Consider the following 19,102-nt stretch of genomic DNA (forward strand, 5'->3'; position numbering starts at 1 on the left):
CTTGAAAGTCTGTTAGATCTGTTAATGCAATTCAGTCTTTACTGTTATAGTAAATAACCAACATTCAAGTGAACAACATGTGCCATCTATATATCTAAAATGCAATAAAATAAGTTAAAATTAATGAAAATATTACTAATAACTATGGCACCAAAGAATAAAAGGGCAAGATAAAAAATGAGTTACAATTAGTTCTTGGTGGATTTGACATGCCGCTGAAGATAATTTGGCTACTGTATGATGAGTAGATGCATTCCATCAGTCAGAAGAGAAACTTAAATTATATCTTATTGTATCTGTTAAAGCATACTTTTAACAGCATTTGACTGACCAAAAAGCCCAAGCTTATTTAACAGCACCATAAGAGCTCAAATTAATTTTGACAAACTATCTTTCTAAGACCATAAAGAATAAAATATTTCTAATCCCTTGACTTCTTGAACTGCAAAAAGAATTTTCATCTATACGCATATAAGGTTTTCTAGAATAATGCCATCTATGGCAGTATATGAAGGCTGATAACCATGATATCCCCTGCAATGTGGAGGACCACTAGTGCTAAATCTGAGAACCTCCAGGTCTCTGTGAGGCTGTCTCATGTGTGAAAACACCTAAACTGAGGTTTTGAATTTCATTTGGGGCTTTAAAGGGTTTCCAGGGTTTCTGTCTATAAGGCCCTTCACTTGGCTGTTCAGTGAATGGCCAGAAGGGGGCATGGCTGGTGTATAAAGTTATACAGTATGAACCTTGTTGTTGTTCTGTGCCTTCAAGTCATTTCTGATGGAGACTCTAAGGTGAACCTATCATGGGCTTTTCTGGGGCTGAGAGTGTTTGACTCACCCAAGGTCTCCCAGTGTGTTTCCATGGTCAAGTGATGAACTGAACCCTGATCTCCAGAGTTGTAATCCCATGCTCAAACCACTATACCATGCTGGAACCTTCAGCATCATAAGCCCCTCATTTATTCTTTCTTTGGATGAGGTGATTCAAGTAAACCCTTCTTACTGTGACATCTGAAAATTACTAAAGACTTGTCCTGCTTTATCAAATTAATTTTCACACCTAATATTCTGAGCTTTGAATCATTGCTTGATCTTGTACAGTATGAGTTCTTTCTTGCTTTACTTCTCTATCTTTTTCTCTCTGTGTTTAAAGTTTCTGCATGTACTTTACCTCCTAGCTACTTTCCCTTTTTAGTATCTCTTCAAAAACATTTGCATCTCATTAGCAACACTGGATTATTGAAGACTTATAGAGAACTTGCATGCATGACTCTCTTGGGCCTATTTTTATTCAGTGATATTAGAGTGACATTTTGTTGCTTTTCACAGTAATACTTGCATGACCTCTCTAAATCGCCATTGTCTTGCTTATATGAATTCCCTGCTGCACTGGTGATATTTTACTGTTTACATTAGTAACTTCACAAGCAAAGTCACTCTCAACAAGAGGTATTATGTTGGTGACCTTTGGCTTTATGACAATTTAAATCTGCATTACTACTATGTAACATTACTGTAGTGCCAAAAGAGTGCCCCAATGAACATAAAAGGTACCTGGATGCTACACTAGTTCCCCAGTCGTGTGACCTATTAATGGCACAGAAGTTTACCTTGTAGCCATTAAAGTGGCATTCTTTGCAAGGAAAGGCATAGAGAGTGTGTATTGCCTTTCCTTTCAAAGAATGCCACCTTATTGGCGCTAGAGAGAGAGAGAGAGAGAGAGAGAGAGAGAGAGAGTTGTTAAAATGTATTTTAAAAACATTCCATACCATCTATGATATACAACACATCCAGGTAGCAGACAATAAAAACCTACAACATAAATATACACTATATTTAAAACAAAACACAGCTATATGAGATTATCACATTTGTTGTTGTGTCCCTTCAAGTCATTTATGGGGTTTTCTTGGCATTATTTGTTTAGAGGAAGCTTGCCATTGCCTTCCCTCAAGGCTGAGAGCATGTGACTTGCCCAAGATCACTCAGTAGGTTTCATGGCCCTCCTTTTATAACAGATGAAAAACAGGACACATGTATCTCTTTGTCCCGCACCTTGATTAATTATGTGCATTTGGTTTTGTCTGTTCTACTTAAAGGGAATTGTTAATCAAACACTACCTGATCTGAAGGAGCAGAAGGTGTTTGTTACATTCTATATGTATCTATGTATGGGCTTTGGACTATAAAATCCAAAGCACTTTAAAGCATTTTCTAGAAATTTGTAATAGTGCTCAGAATCTCCTAGTTCCAGGATATGGGTCAGGAGGTTCATCTTGATTGGTGACAGTTTATCAGTAGTTCTTATTCTTCTTTGGGTAACAGTGGTGGGTTACAAAAAGGGGGTCTATCAGTAGAATTAGAATTAGGCGATCAGAATTATCCCCTTCTTCCTTTAGTAACACTGGCCAAGTACAAATGGGCCTTTCTGATGCCCTCGTCACGTGCTAGGGTTGCCTGGGGGGCGGAGCGCCTAGGGCGTAACAATGGCAGTGCCCTGTATACATGGGCGCCGCCATTGTTACGTAAGTGCCACACTGTTATGCTGCCACCATGGCTTGAGAAGAAACTACTTTTTGTGGGTTCTTTTTCCGCTGGTGGGAAGCCACGCGGTTTGGTGGCTGCAGCTTCCCTCCGGTGGAAAAACAGCCACTGGGAGGCCACCCTTTTTGGGTCGTCTGTACCACGCCACTGTTCATTCAGTAGATCTCATGGTAAGCTGAAGCACGTGCATAAGTAATTCCTAATTTCGTATTGCTACAACTCATACAGCGGTAGATGATTGTTCTAGCAGAAGGAAAGACAAGAAGGAAAGTTGACCTAGTCTAGATTGGCACATGATGTTCGCAGGAAAGCCAAATCCACCCAATAGAAAAAGAAGAAGTGAAAAGTTTTATTATCTGGTAAGTATGCCTAGGATAGCAGCTTAGTAAACATTACAACATTCGTTAACAGTAAGTTGTACTTCCTCTCAGTGTCTGTTCCCTACAGGCAAGAGGAGGCCAGAGCATGAAAAAATTACTTTTTGGACTACAGATTCTAGAATCCTCTGTCTAACATGGTGGTTGGCCACCTACTGTTTGGCGGATTTGGGAAGCTGTTATTAACCCCCAGCCCCAACTTTTGAATGTCTTGAAGAAGACTCAGTGGGTATTTTGTCCTAAGCCAAAGAACAACAGTTCCATACAGTATATAACAGTGCTATTCCTATTTCTGACAGTGTTTTGTAGGCAACCACAACTCCCTTCTTGTGCTATTAAATACTACCGGTTATAATATGAGAACTGATGCATGATGTAATTGCAAGGTTTTGTTGCTGTTGTTGTTGGGTGGAGGTAGAAAGAAAAGAGCAATGTTTTCATTTGTACTGTTTCAGGATAAGGCAAGAATGGGACATTATGCTAGAATGCAGAAGAAAAGGCATTCCACAAGCTGCATATCTGAATAATGGTTTCATAGATACTAACAGAATTTTGGATACTCTTGAAAAGAACTCACCCCTCGTTAAGAAGATTGCCTTGTTGAATGAAACAGAGAACAAAAGAAACAAGTTTATTTTTCAACTGTCAGGGGAACAGTGGACAGTAAGTATAGAACTGAATGGAGTGCAAAATTTGGGCAATGTCAGCCTTCATCACATGACTATATCATCATGTTGGCCAAAGTCTTTCAATATTACCAGGATATGTAGATGTGTCTATGGAAAGTAGGCTTAGAATAATTTGGCCATTAATTTTATGTTCACGTTATAGTATGGGGTGGATGACTTGTGGCTCTCTAGATGGTGTTGGATTACAACTCCAGCAACTCACAGCTAGCACAGCCAGTGGTGAAACATGATGGGAGCATCACATTCATCAGCATCTGTAGGGAAGCATGTTGTGTACTCCTTCCTTCACCATTTATAACTGCACTGGATATGACACTACTTTTATTTCTTTCACTGTAAATCACTGTGTTTTCCATTTTAGCCCCGAAGCCCCCAAAACACAAGGGAAAAGATAAACTTCAGACTATTTCATTTTCATATTTTTCTGTCCATCTTGCTGGTGATGCGGCATGGCGTGAATTGATGCAACCCAAATTATCCTGGGTTCATGAATCTTTTATTGTCTATGCCTTACCACATTATAGTAGAAAAGATGTGAAGAACTCAGTGAGACTTTTTCGTTTTATGTTTAGCAACATAGCTGCCATTGCACTATGATTCCTTCCAAAGTTGCTAAGCAATACCTACTCCCCCCACACACAGGAAGAATTCATGCCTTCTCTCCATACTAGGATTGCTACTCCTGCCGGTAGGGAGGAAAAGAATAGGCATCATAGGAAGGAATTATGTTATAATAACACTCATGCTGCTAAAAGATCATGCTGCTAAAATAAAAGGCATCAGAACCTGGCATCTTTAGACATCTGCTGATACTCACTCTGGTTCCCCTTAAGCAGCACAGCAAAGAAGGGCCTTTTTTTGCTCTTTGTTTAATGAAAAGTTCTCCCAACAAGACAATATGTCTCCAAGACTATCCTGTTCAGCACCAGGTTAAGATTCTCTGTTGCCAGGTATTTCATGGGGTAGAATTAGCCAGTATTTAAATGTTGGCATAATGACAGTTCATTGTACCTGGCAATTTGTTCTATTTGGGATGGATGTGTTGTTTTATATTATTTGTATATTTTGCAATATACAAGTGACACTCCACATTCACTGGGGCTAGGGGCACAGAGCCCTGTGAAAGTGGAAAAATACAAATAAATTAAAAAAAAAAATTTACCTGAGAGAACACCTTTCTAGGAATTTCTAGGTCCTTCGGTGCAGCTCTGTGGTCAACATCTGGAAGAAATTGACAATAGAATCACACTGGAAGACCTACAAATGCCTAGAGAAGCATTTTCTCTAGTAATTTCTAAGTCCTCCAGCACAACTCTATGGTCAATTTCCAGCAGAGTTGTGCTGGAGGATATAGATGTTCCTAGAGAGAACATATTACAGTGGATCCTTGTTATACGCTGGGGTTTGGTTCCAAGATCCCCCGTGTATAACAAAATCCATGTATGCTCAAGTCCCATTAAGTATAATGACATAGCAAAATGGTGTCCCTAATAAAAAATGGAACATCAAGGTAAATTTATACTTTTTTGGAACATTTTCAAACCGTGTATGCTTAAATCCGTGTATAAAAAATCCGTGTATAAGAAGGGCCGACTGTAATCAAATCTGCAAATAAGCAAAACTGCAAAAGTCAAAGCTGTGAATGTAGAGGGCAGACTGTACATGCACAACCCAGTTATAGCAGTTTAATACTGCTTTAACTATCATAGCTTCTTCCTATGGAATCCTTGGATTTGTAGGCTGGTAAAGTATTTTGAATTCTCTGGTATAGATTTCCAATGCTATACTTTGTGAGTGTTTAGGGGGGGCACACTAGAACTCTCTAGCAGAGAATTATAATTAGTGTTTGTAGTGTTACACTACAAAGCATTATACAAAATTTCAGGATTCTTTCGGATGAAATCATGACAGTTATGGTGTTTAGCAAACTGCTGTAACTGTGTGTTGTGTGTATGTGGTGGGGAGGGTACACTGAAATTCTCTATTGTATGTAACATATTTTGGATGGCATCCTGTTCTGGAATTACAATTATATCATGAACTGTAAGGTATCATAACTACTGAAAATTTACTTTTATGGTAATGAACTATTGAATATAGGGCACGGCCCTTTTCATGCCAGATTGGGACCGTGGCAATCTCATGCCACAACCCCATCTGGCCTTCCGAGGGTGCTAAAATGAGCCACAAAAAGAGGCTCCTTTTTGCATCCCCAGAAGGGCACCATAGCCACAGCAGCATGGTATATGGTTCCCCTTCAGTGCTGCAACATCTGGACACAGCGCCGGAGGCATGCCATGATGCCATGCACCATCTGGAGTTGTTCACGGCATCAGGGCACCCTGGGGGGCGGAGTTGGATGTGCACTGTCAGGATGCTGCGCCCTGACTCAGTCCCCAGGCCACTCTTTCAGGCCGGTCTGTAAAGGCTCTCAGACACCAAAAAATAGCTTTGCTGCCTGGCAGTGCCCCAACCAAAGTGTTTTCAGGACACTGTAAATTGGGGCCCTGGGAAATGACATACTCAGAAATATTCTGTTGTGGTGTGCCTTGGGACAAGTAGTTGTTGAGGACACTAAGAGTTTTCTCCAGCTGCCTGTTTGTAAGGCATCCCATGGGTAGGAGCATGCTATAGACATAATTTTCTAGCTTTCTGATCTCTAGAACCTTGGAAAAGCTTTAGTTGGGACATTGCCAGGCTGTGAATACAGCTATATGTGTAGGGAGGGACATTGTCAGTTGTAACTATAATAATAATAATAAATTTTATTTATATTTTCCCACTTCTCCCAGGTGGATCGAAGCGGGATTACAACCCGATAAAAATATACAAATCTTGTCAATACAATACAATACAATACAATAAAAACAATAAGCTTCATCAAAGCTAATTAGAGTAATCAAACTAATTCTTTCTAGGCGGTGATGGGATAGAGTTGTTCCAATCTTAGTTAGGTAGGATGGGACAGTATTTCTTAGATGAGGTCAGGTGGGTAGGCTCGTTGGAAGAGAACTGTCTTGAAAGCCTCCAAGGAGGCAGCCAGACAGGTCTCCTCTGGAAGACTTTCACAATTTGGGAGCTATTGTGGAGAAAGCTCATTGGGAAGTTGACACCAGCCTGGTTTTTTGTATTTCCAGGTGGTACGTCCTGGGTATTCTGAGAGTGCAGGGCGGATTATGTAGGACGAGGATGTTCCCGCAAGTAACTCGTGCCCAAGCCATATAAGGCTTTATAGGTAATAATCAACACCTTTTATTGTGCCCGGAAGCTGATTGGCAGCCAATGATGATCATTTAAGATTGGTATTATATGGTCAGACCTTGTCGACCCAGTAATTAATCTGGCTGCTGCATTTTGAATCAGTTGAAGCTTCCGAACTTGGTACAAGGGTCGCCCCATGTAGAGCGCATTACAGAAATTTAAATGAGAGATTACCAATGCATGTACCACTGCTTCAAGGTCCTTTCCGTCTAGGTAGGGATGCAGTTGGCGTATCAACCGAAGTTGGTACCAAGCAGTCCTGGCTGTTGCATCTACCTGAGATGACAATTGTAGGGACAGGTCCAGGAGTACTCCCAAACTGCGAACTTCGTCCTTTAGGGGAAATGTGACCCTGTCAAGGACAGGATGATAAATTTCCTTCCCCAGGCCTAGGGTACCTATCACGAGCACCTCCGTTTTCTCTGGATTCAGTCTGAGTTTGTTTTCCCTCATCCAGCCCATTACTGACCCAAGGCAGGCATTCAGAGGAGAGATGCCATCCTTAGTCGCTGCAACAGTCGGAGACATAGAGAAATAGATTTGGATGTCATACTGATAATACTGCTTCATGTCTCCGGATGACTTCACCCAGCAGCTTCATGTAAATGTTAAACAGCATGGGGGATAGCATGGCGCCCTGAGGGATGCCAGAAGTCAGCTCTCTTTTAGAAGAGCAACTGTCCTCCAGCATCACCATCTGGAATCTGCCCAAGAGGTAGGACCGGAGCCACTGGAATGCAGTGCCCCCGATGCTTAATTTCCTCAGGCTTTCCAGAAGGATACCAACTATGATGGTATTGTAGTTACAATGATGATTCAGAGTCTCAGGCTTCATCTTTAAGTGTTGCATAACATAATTATAATTATGTTAATTATTAAAAAGGTAAAGGTAGTCTTGACATGAATGTCTAGTCGTAAATGACTGTAGGGGGCAGTGCTCATCTCCATTACTAAGCTGAAGAGCCAGCATTGTCTGAGGACTGCTCTGGTGGTGATGTGGCCAGCATGACTGCACCAAATGCTGTTACCTTCCCACCGAAGTAGTACCTATTTATCTACTTGCATTTGTATGGATTTCAGCTGCTAGGTTGGCAGAAGCTGGGACTAGTGACAGGAACCCACCCCATCATGCAGTATGACATTGTCCAGTAGTCGGGCCTCAAACTGCCACCCTTCTAATCTTCCGATCATCAGAATTGGCATCTTAACCACTAAGCGACCATATTCTTATGCTAATTATTATGACTGCTCTAAATCCCTTTTTACAAAAAGAAATGGAATAAGCCTAAACCTATGCCTACATCCTTCTTTTGGGGATAGGCAAACTTAGTTTTGGAGTTTGCCCATATCAAGGAATGGTTTCCCCTCTGACAATAAAGACAACTCATCATATATTTACAGGTAGAAGAATTATCCAGTATGACTTACCTCCAAATGCTCTTGGAAATATAGTGGGTTTCCATATTGTCTTTTTATTAAAGATGAAGACTGGACTTTTCTAGTGGCTTGTCTTTGTGGAGCAATTTATCAAATTCCTGCTGGCTTTTGTGTAGTGATTGAAGATTACTGAAGAACATGAGGGAATTGGAGAGTAGAGCCAAAAGAAAGTCTGTGTAAATTTCACTTCCTTTCATAAACTGGTTTGTAAACCAAGCACTGAAATGCCATATAAGCTTGGGCTCAGACAAAGCACAGCCATATGTATGATAGTAAGCATTGTTCTGAAAAGCCATTTATAATAAGTTTTCTACTGTCTTTTACACAGATTTTCCAATTTATTTTTCTGCTTTTCTCTATTTTCCATTTCTTATTTATTTTTTCAACTATAAAATTTATTTTAGTGCCTTTTAGGAAGGATATATTAACTTTCATGAAAAGTCATTTTAGTTCATATTTTAAAGACGAAAAAGCTAGCACACCAGCTTCCTAGACTGTATCACAAACAGCATTCTGTTTACCTTCCTTTCTTCATTTAGTCTCTTTAAAAATATCAATCTCTCTAGACCTATTAGGAAGAGATACAATAATTTCTATTGCAGTGTTCTGACAACAAGAGACAGGAACTCATTTTTTAAAAAAGGCTTGTCGTAACTTCTAGTTGTTCAAAGAAAGTAATCCTACAGATCTCTAATCATTATATTTGGACACATTCCTAGGAATATTTTTTATCTGAAATAACTACATACACTAGTCACATTGAAGTGAGTGTTCCTTGTTTAAAATGCTAGTATCTTATGACATTTGGACAATGACTATTATGTTATTTTCTGTGACTGGATTGCTTGTTTCACTTGAAGGCAATTTCAGGGCTCCTAAACTGGGTTGGGATGCAGATAGGTATACTTTTGCTGTGGGCTCTCTTCAGAATGTAAATCTCTTGCACCACTGAACTTGTATTTGTTGTTGTAGTTCTTAGGTGTTGTTGGTTTTTTTTTTTTTTTTTGACTAACAAAAATGTCCAAACACCATTTCTGTTGTCCTGGATTATTTTCTGTCATTTTCCAGAACTAGCTGTGACTTTCCATTCCCATTTCCAATTAGGTCTCTTTTAAATTCTAAGACATATAATTACAGTATATCCCTTCTCTTCTCCATTTTTTAAATTATAGTGCTATAGTGCATCAGTTAAAGGTATCTTTTAAACTATTAATCTATAACTCTATTTTTTATGAAAGAGAAAAAAATTGCTCATGAAACCATAGGAGCACTTCAGTAAACCTTTTTACAAATAAGGCATTCAGAAAGAACCATAGTGCAGATCCAATAACACAGAGTAAACAGCCTCTAAAATGAATGGAATGTGTAGATGTGGAAGCAATAACAACCAACAAAACCTGACCAAAACCAAGGAGCTACATCATGAGAAGTCATTCTTCTTTGGACCTGTTTGGAAGAGCCCAGAACCTATTTCCAGGTTTTTGTTAGTGGGACACACCAATATTGAGAGATGGGAGAGCTGATCACAGATCTTTAATATCTCCTGAGTTTCCTGAATATAACAAACATATGAATCTTTAGTGTTAAGAGTAATGTCACTATTGCTATTTATTACTTTAAAATATATGCAAGCAGAGAGAGACCAGGAAAGAACTGTGCCTCTATTTGTATGCATGTTAAAAAGCAATGTGGTGATTTAATGTTATTCGTTCAGGAGCAGAAAATATTGTGAGAAATGTGGGAGATGGTTACAAAGATGTGTGAAATGAAACCTCTTCCTTAAAATCTTTCTACAAAATGTGGGCAGGTGTGCCCAGGATAATGAAAAATATGTTCATTGCACTTTGGGTTACATTGGCTTATGTCTAAATATCTCGATAAACTTCTAAATAAAAGTAATCAATTATTTTTTTAGAAGGAAAATCTTACTGACTGAATTTTTCTCTGCCTAGGAATTCCCAGATTCCCTGAAAGAACAAACACATCTAAAAGAATGGCATATAAACAATACCATGATTGCAACCATTCCAGACTACATTGCCTTATTTCAGGAACTGAGAATACTAGAGTTATCCAGTAACCAGATCACAGATCTTCCAGTTGAAATTGGTAGGTTTTCTGGTTGTTTGTTTGTCATATGGAAAACTGAACTGAATTTACCTGAGAAACAGGGCTTTGTGCTTTTTTTTTTTTTTTTTTTTTGCAGTGCACTTACTTTTCAACTCATTTTTCACATTCCTTTGTGAGAAGGTGCAAAGTTGTTCACAAAGAGAGGGGAGGAATAACTGGGGCACATTATGACTCTCTGTACTTTAAAATGTACAGTTAACCCTTCGTATCCATGGATTCTGCAACCACAGATTCAACCATCCAAGGTTTGAAAATATTCAACAAAAATATTCCAAAACACAAACCTTGATTTCACCAATTTATATAAGGAACACTATTTTACTATGCCATTGTATATAATGGGACTTGAGCTTTATTTTGATGTTCACAAGTCCTGAACCACAGAGGATACCAAGAGCTCACTGAACATCTAAAAGTATATACCACTGCAAGCAATGCAAGGTGATGACTTTTGTGTTCATATAAGCATCTGAAACATATACACATCATATATATATATATTGAGAGCAAGCATGGTGTTATAGGGGCAAAGCAGATGGGCAAAAGGAGCAGCCAGATTGCCACAGGACTGCCACAAGACTGCCGTGGGACCACGGCAACCAGACGCTGTGGCCCCAACGGCAGCCACTGCTGCAGTCCTGAACAGGCTGTGAAAAGGAGTGATAAGAAGCCACTCCTTTTGTGGCCAGGTTTGGGTTGCGATAGGTGGCCCTGATGTAGCCTCTATGTGGCCGCTGTGTGATCCGGGGACATATGTCATTTGAAGGCCCCCACCCCCAGATCAGCCTTTCTCTGCTTGATCACTGAAACCCATTGAGTGATCTTGAGCAAATTCCACTCTCTCAGCCTCAGAAGAAGACACCACCCTCAAAGAAATCCTGCCCAGAAAACTCTGTGATAGGTTTGCCTTAGGGTTGCAGTGAGTGAGAAGCAACTTGAAGGCACACAACAACACAACAAAAATATACGTATCTGAATATGAACATTGTCCATTTGCACTGCATTACTTTCAGTGGAATGTGCATTCAGATATCAGACATTCTACTGAAAATAACAGAGCGCAGATAAAGAAAATCCAATTCCATATACTGTGTATATTATACCCGTTAGCTAATGAGAGCATCAGATTGATGTCCATCTGCACTGTGTCATATTTCAATGGGATGGTGACCTGTTTGATAATCTATTGTCTGAAATGGTTTACTTTAGCTATAGATCTTTGGATCTTTGAAAATGGCAGATAACAAGGAAATACCCTTGCAGTAGAGGAAGACTTTCAAGTACTGCTTGGTAGTGTCAGTAAAGGAGTATGTTCTTTTCCATCGTATCTTCACTTCATTGTAAAATTTACTGTGCATTGTAAGCCATAATGTAATACGTATTCAAGTACACATCCAAGTGGTATTCTGCTGGAATCAATCAATGCTTGAGTTATGCTTCCCAAAAAATAACCAGTAGTAGTGTGTTTACTTTTTCCAGGCTAAATGGTTCCAGACTAAGTGGTACAGGGTAGTGTACTGGTCTGAGTATTAGATTGGGATTCAGAGACCAGGCTTCAAAGCCCCACTCAGCTGTGGAAACCAACTGGGTGGCCTTGGGCAAGTCACACTCTCTCAGCCTCAGAAAAAAAGGGCAAACCTCATTTGATTAAATCTTGTCAAGAGAACCTCATGATAGGTTCCTCTTAGTGTAGCCATTAGTCAGAAACAATTTGAAGGCATATAACATCAGTAGCAGTAGTAGTAACAACAAAAATTGAAACATGTGGATGATATAAGTGAAATCTTTTGACTTTTTAGTGTTTCCAAGTCTGGGATCACTGATTTTTAACAATCACAATTTAAAAAATTTCACACATAAAATTCTCTAAAAATTATTCAAAAGGATATCCAAGTCAATTAATGTAATACACGAGACACTGAATGACAGTTAAAATTGGTTTTAAAAAAAGCTTAATAAATTATAGGATCCTAGTGAGATTAGAATACAAAAGATTCTGGTATACCCACTATGGATTTTTCTCCGAGTTTCAAGCAAGATAGTTATGTGTTTTTTTTTTCCAATTTAAAAAGCCTCATTTATTAGAACTCTTTTAGACATAAGGCAAGCTAATTCACTTAAAACAGGAATGAAATAGAATCAAAGTATACTTGTCTTTGTAGATTTGACACATTTTAAAAAAAAACAATCCAGATCATCAGGGAGATTTGCCTCTCATTTTCTCTGCTAATTGTTTTTTAGAACATACTGCCAGGTTAGATTTCCCATTTATTTGTTTATGAACATTATGTTTTGTAAATGTAATTGCTAGCTGACACCAAGGTATGCATTAGAAACTAAATGCATTAGAAACTATAAACAAGGGATAAGGATTCATTTATGGAGAAAAAACAAGCTTTCTTTAATGGCATTTTGATCTTTGGGATGAAATCAACCAACAAGTTTAATGAGTTTAAGTGTTCCACAAGGTGGCAGTGGAGAATTGAATAAAAATCAAATCCTTCCCCCAAATTAGATTCTACCTGAAGTTCTCTTCTTTTTAAAAGTAGCCTTGTTTTTTGAGGTGGCACACAACATGAATTCTTGAGATATAACTTGCTATATAAAAAATGAGGAGGGCAGTTAGTATCATAAACTGTACAACTGTTTTGTGTTTTTCACACTCTTGAAGAGAGGCCTCTTGAAAAATTGATAGCTTACAGCAGATGAACTGTTCACTCCTAATTAAATTTGGGTATATTTTTTCCAGTAATGTTTGAGTCCTGTGCTTGTAAAAGCCACAAGTTTCAAAGCGCTTTAAGCACATCTGTTCTTTTCAAATCTTTATTTCCATTGGAATAGCCAAGATTCAGATTAAATGGGATGTATTTTGCATGGTAGAGTTAATTGTAGCATTAGGGAGCTCATAAAACCATTCATTGGAATATACTTTGCATTCACATAGGCAGAAATCCTAGACCCAATTCCCACTTATCTCTTGATTCGCTTCATGAACTGATTCCTGAAACCGGTTCAGCAAAGAGTGGTCCCCATTATGTTTGCGCTGGTTTCAAGAATTGGTGCAGGAAGTGACAGCTGCGGCTTCCTCGCCATGTCTCCCTCCGTCCTCCTGGCCATACTGGTAGGCCGGGAGTGGAGGAGAAGCCGGGGCAGAAGGAGAGAGGCAGGCCAGGAGGACGGAGGACTGAGCAGGCATGGAGGTATGGCCAGAAGGCCGGGGAAGCCGTTGCCAGTGGGAAACAGGGCGGATTCGAATCCGATTCAAATCCGCCTGCTTCCCAATTGGGCTGAATCAATTTATTTCTAAATAAATTGATTCAGCCCAAAAAACAACCCCATTTTACCAGCATCTTTCTGACATGGGTTTAAATGGGTAAAAACCGTGGCCCCTCCTTCCAAATCGCTTCAGCGATTCGAACTAAGTGGGAACCATGGTCGTTGAAACCGATTCATTTGGAATCATGATCCAGTTTAAACCACAGTGGGAGGCCCTAGAATTGCGGTCACATAGGTGGAAAGGAATCTTGTAGTACCTCTGAGACTGAGTGAAAAACATTGTAGCATAAACTTTCATAGACGTGGGCTACTTCCTCCAATGAATGGAGTGTCTGAGTAGCCAGAGGTACTTCCGCACCTTTTTTTTGGTTACGTTCAAGGTGTGGAGTAAAAAGGTCAGACAGTCCCTTTCCATTTATGGCAGGCTGGATCCTGACTGTGTGGAACTATAGGTACAATTGGAGGTAGGACAAAGAAATACAATAGTAACAGTGTTTGGAGAGTGAAGGGCTAAAGTGGTGGAGCTGATTCCTAGAGAGGAGAGATAGACCAGAGATTAATAAATGGAGAGAACAATTGATATGGTGCAATGCAGAGAACTCAGTTTATATGTATGATACCAGCCAAAAAGAAAAATGAAATGAAACTACTGAAGAGATATGCCAAAGATAATCTTCACCTGTGTTCCATTGTATTTGGGGGAGATAAAAATGTTCTCCACTCTTGAAAAAAAAAAAGAACAAAGAAGCTGAAGGGAAAAGTTTTGTTTATAATATTGTAAACAGATATAATATTTGAATAGTATAACCAAATAATGTTATGAAAATATACAATAAAAATGAATGACTGAATGAATGGCAGTGTTATTATAACACTGGTTAACACCCCAGCCTCACAAGGAAGCTCTCAGGCACTTAATAATATCCCCTTCCTGATTTCCAGCCTACACACACTACATTTACAAGTCCCTCCACCATCCATATGGTCCACCCACCCTTTGGTCTTAGGCAACATCTTTCCTTCTGCCTTAGTCCCTCAAGGGCCATAGTTAAAACTGAATGGGTCACCTCATCGCCATACCCACAAGTTTGACATTTCCATGGGTATTCATACAGTCTTGATTTCCAAGTTTACAAAACCAAATGCTATAACTTCTTTTACACAGTTCAACTAGATCTCTTTGCATACTAAAATTCATCCTGTGTTTCATCCTGTGTAAGACTTTTCCTAGCCTTAGTTGACCTCTTCTTTGTTCACAGAAGATACATTCTTCTCCATATGACTCATCTTCTAGAACCTTTACATTAAATGGTTTGTAACTTCCCTTGACATCACAGAAGTCAGCAAATAGTAGTTGCGGGGGGGGCGGGGGCGGGGGGCATTAGAAATGTTCATAGGTAATAGGCAGGCAACAGCCAATTATTAGCATAAATGATAAGACTGTTTCCTTTTCAAAAAGTCTTTAGGTTATAAAACTAGGTTTATAATTATCTCTACTTACAGTTTCCTTAACAGCCACTTAGGAACACTAATGCAGCTTTTCCATATTATGGAGTTGCATTTCCACAAAGATAACAGCCATTGCCTATTAAAAATTAAAAGCTGTAGTTTCATTACTGGTTTTAATGTGTTTAATAATCTTTTTGTAAAAAGAGGAAGATGCAAATTTGAGAATAAATCATGTCTTTGGATTGACTGGGATGGCATTGTAGCTACTAATTAAAAGTAAAATATTCTCAGGCATGAAATTATCACAGAAACCGGATTTCATTACTGCTTTAACTGCTTCTGCTCTTGTCTCTGAAGGTACAAAAAGACGTTAGTTGTTTAATTCTTTAATTTATGCCCTATACACAAAGATATTCATAGCCACTAACCATTTAAGGTTGAAATGTTTCAGTTCAATCTCATTGTGTCCCATTGACTTTAATGGGAGAAAATGATCTTAAATCAAGAGGCATGATTACTGAGCAGCTATTTTACAAGCTATACCAAACAGGAATCGAGCCATATACAATCTCTCTCTTACATCATCCCCTCTCTATCTCACACACACTTGTATCATCCACATATAAATGTTTCTGGCTGGTAGCAAAAGTCTTTCTTACCTACAAATTGCTGCTTCCCAAACCACTCAGCCAGTGTGGGCAGTAGTTATGCTGGCTAAGGGATTCAGGACGTTGTAGTCCAGAAAGTTTTCCACAAGTTCTGCCCAAATCAGATCATGAATGGAATGTAAAAATACAAGAGATCTCTTGCAGCCTTGTACCTTGTCCCAGGTGTGGTTCAGTTCACTCTGTCTTCTTGTATTGTCTGGGCAATAATCTTAATCAGTAATACTTTAAAAAAATGCACAGATTCATATCATATCTATTTCCCCCTCATTATTAGAGTGACTGTGCCTCCTGTAGTCAACTGAATGACTGTTCAGCTGATTTTAGATAATTTAATAATTTATTTTGATAGGTTGTTTAAAGAAACTGAAGGAGCTGAATGTGAGCTTCAATCGCTTGAAGAGTATTCCACCAGAACTGGGAGACTGTGAAAATCTGGAAAAGCTGGATTTATCTGGAAATCTAGAACTAGCAGAACTCCCATTTGAAGTAAGACCTTGACATCACTTTTGGTATGATAAATTTGGGTTGTTGAGATTTTTTTAAAAAAAAAACCATATTTTAATTCACAGAGACAACAACAACAACAATAATGCAGGTTGAATATCCCTTATCTGAAATGCTTTGGACCAGAAGGGTGGGTTTTTGTTTTTGTTTTTTGACTCTGGAATATTTGCAAGTACATAATGAGATTTCTTAGAGATGGGACTTAAGTCTAAGCATGACATTCATTTATTTTTCATATACACTTTACACACATAGCCTGAAGGTAATTTTATACACAGTATTTTTAATAATTTGGCAAATGAAACAAAAGGCCCAGACAGGCCGAAATAAAGCTGCTTCAGGTCACTTTGGAAGTATGCTGTTTAAATGACACACACATCTTAAGAGGCCAGAAGCTGCACCAAAGCTGCACTCTAGTCCTTAGGACTGGAGCATGGCTTTGTCATGTGTCTCTTAGGACACATGCATCATTTAAACAGCATACCTCCAAAGTGACCCGAAGCAGCTTTATTTTGGCCTGTCTGTTCGGGCCCAATGTTTGTGTATACTGAACCATTACAAAGCAAAGGCATCACTATCTCAACCACTCACATGGACAGTTTTGGATTTCTGATTTTCAGATAAGGGATACTCAGCCTATAGTAAGTAAGTAAATACATACATAAATAAAATAACAATAATAACAGTAACAACAACAACACCACAAAATTTTCACAAATATATGCTGTGATAGAAAGACATTTTAACGATGGGATTTTAGAATCCACACTAACTGAAAAGCTTCATGATTGTTAAAACAGGATAGAACATACTGTGTCTGTTTACATATACACTGTATTACAGCTCTGCTTGTGCTTGTATATAAAAGTGTACCTTTATTCTCATAAAGCAAATTGTACAGGGCTAATAGTGGAAATGGCTTCCCGCCATATAAAGCAAAATTATACAATTGGATGGATCCATGAAATGTCATACTACAAATATGTGGCATATTCAGAGTGAATGGTTAGGTTCCTAGACTGCTATCAGCAGCAGAAAGTTTGTCAGAAATTCATTGAGGCAGAGTGACAGTCTTCAGAAGAATACAGAGGTGGCTTAGCTAGGACCTTTCAGCTCTGTAATAGGACTAAATGTGCATACTTAACTGGGTAGGTTACATGGCTGCCTAGGTATGGTCATGGGAAGGGCAGAGTTGTTGTGTACCTTCAAGTCATTTCTGATTCATGGTGACCCTAAGGTGAACATATCATGGGGTTTATTTGGCAAGATTTGTTCAGAAGATTGCCATTGCCTTCCTCTGAGCTGAGAGTGTGATTTGCCCCATGTCATGCAATGGGCTTCCCCAGCTGAGTAAGGATTCAAACCCTGGCCTCCACAGTTGTAGGACCTTATCACATGTAGCTTTTAAACTACCACTAAAGTTGGGAAAGAGTGCCTTTTACAATACTTATTGCCTGAGGCCATCTCAGTCCAATTGCTGTCTTGCTCTCCAAGCTTTGTTAGTGTACATACTGTCACTGACAAGGAAAACTCATCAACAAGCTCCTAAATGCACTCCTGTATCATTAGTACTCAAGTGTGATAGGTTTCTTGTGTGGTAGGTCTGGTATTGGGCCAATGACACATGGAACTTATCACTTGGCTTATTAATTTGGCTTACCTCTCGCAGTTGAAATTTCAATTCAGGCTCCACCCTGATGTTATCAGAAGGGTTTTGCTGCCAAATTTGCTGCCTGAATACAGCCCAGGTGCATCCCTGCCTCCAGGAGCACTCCATGTGGCTCTTTTCGGATCCGGGAGTTTTCCAGTTTAAGAAAATGGCCACCAGAGCGCTCCTGGAAGTGGGGATGCACCGGGGCTTTATCTGAGTGGCAAATTCAGCAGCAAAAGCTTTCTGATAAGATCAGGATGCAGCCCAAATTGAAATTTAAACCAGGAGAGGTAAACCAAAGTAATAAGCCAAGCAATAAGTTCCATGGTATCAGTGTCTTTTCATCTCTCCCTGTCCCACCTCCCCCTGAATCTGACCCTGAATTTCTAAGCCAAAACCTGAGACCTAGAGATGGCACCTGGTAATATCATTAAGCATTATGCATTAGGTATCAATTGCAGTTGCTCACAGCTTGTCATTCAAACACACACAAAATGAAAATATATTTTCCTGATGGAAATTAAGAGAGAAATCTCAGCTCAAGGGTCTGTTCCCAGATCAAAACAAAATGAGAGCATTATTCCTTTTCAATTAGGGGGAAGGGAGAAGGAACATTCAATGTAGCCTACATGCTTCTAACCAGAAGGCGGATGCAAAATAGAATGGATACTAAGTCCTGGTGCTACAACAACTGGAAGGCGAAAGCTAACTAAATAAATACAAATTCCCTCTCGATAACCTGTGCAAGTTGCAGCAACATATCAATAAAGTCTTGTAAATTGTAGCAAGCTACTCCTTTAGTGGCTGTGCTGGGAGTTTGTATCTAGTCGTTTCCTCTTGCCTGGAGCAGAGGCTGCCAAAAGTAAAACATATGCGGCCTCATCTCCTGACTGGAGATGGCCCAGCAAACTGGAGACTCAGGCCCCAGCCCTGAAGATCTGGCACCACACCCATTCATGAAAGAAAATGATATATTTCAGTTTGAAAAACATCCCAATCTTGGGTTCCTCTTCTGATAACTGGATGTGCCCACTCATTTTGAGAGCTTCTTAGATGTGCACAATGTATAGAAACAATCCCAGTTATTGCATATCCTTGTTCTTCACTCAAAAAG

At 39.3% G+C, this 19,102-nt stretch overlaps 1 protein-coding gene across 1 annotated transcript in view; it reads left to right on the forward strand.

Annotated features, from left to right (window-relative positions):
- The window catches only part of LRRC2 (leucine rich repeat containing 2), a 75,688-nt gene that overhangs the window by 22,351 nt on the left and 34,235 nt on the right, over window positions 1-19,102 (forward strand). The window contains exons 3-5 of the mRNA XM_089512032.1: window positions 3,379-3,586; window positions 10,263-10,419; window positions 16,183-16,319. Coding sequence (XP_089368158.1) covers window positions 3,379-3,586; window positions 10,263-10,419; window positions 16,183-16,319 — 502 coding nt within the window. The remainder of the gene's footprint in view (window positions 1-3,378; window positions 3,587-10,262; window positions 10,420-16,182; window positions 16,320-19,102) is intronic.

Source organism: Sceloporus occidentalis, unplaced genomic scaffold (genome assembly GCF_023333645.1).
Source record: "Sceloporus occidentalis isolate IW3139 unplaced genomic scaffold, rSceOcc1.0.p SCAF_1, whole genome shotgun sequence".
Classification (NCBI taxonomy): domain Eukaryota; kingdom Metazoa; phylum Chordata; class Lepidosauria; order Squamata; family Phrynosomatidae; genus Sceloporus; species Sceloporus occidentalis.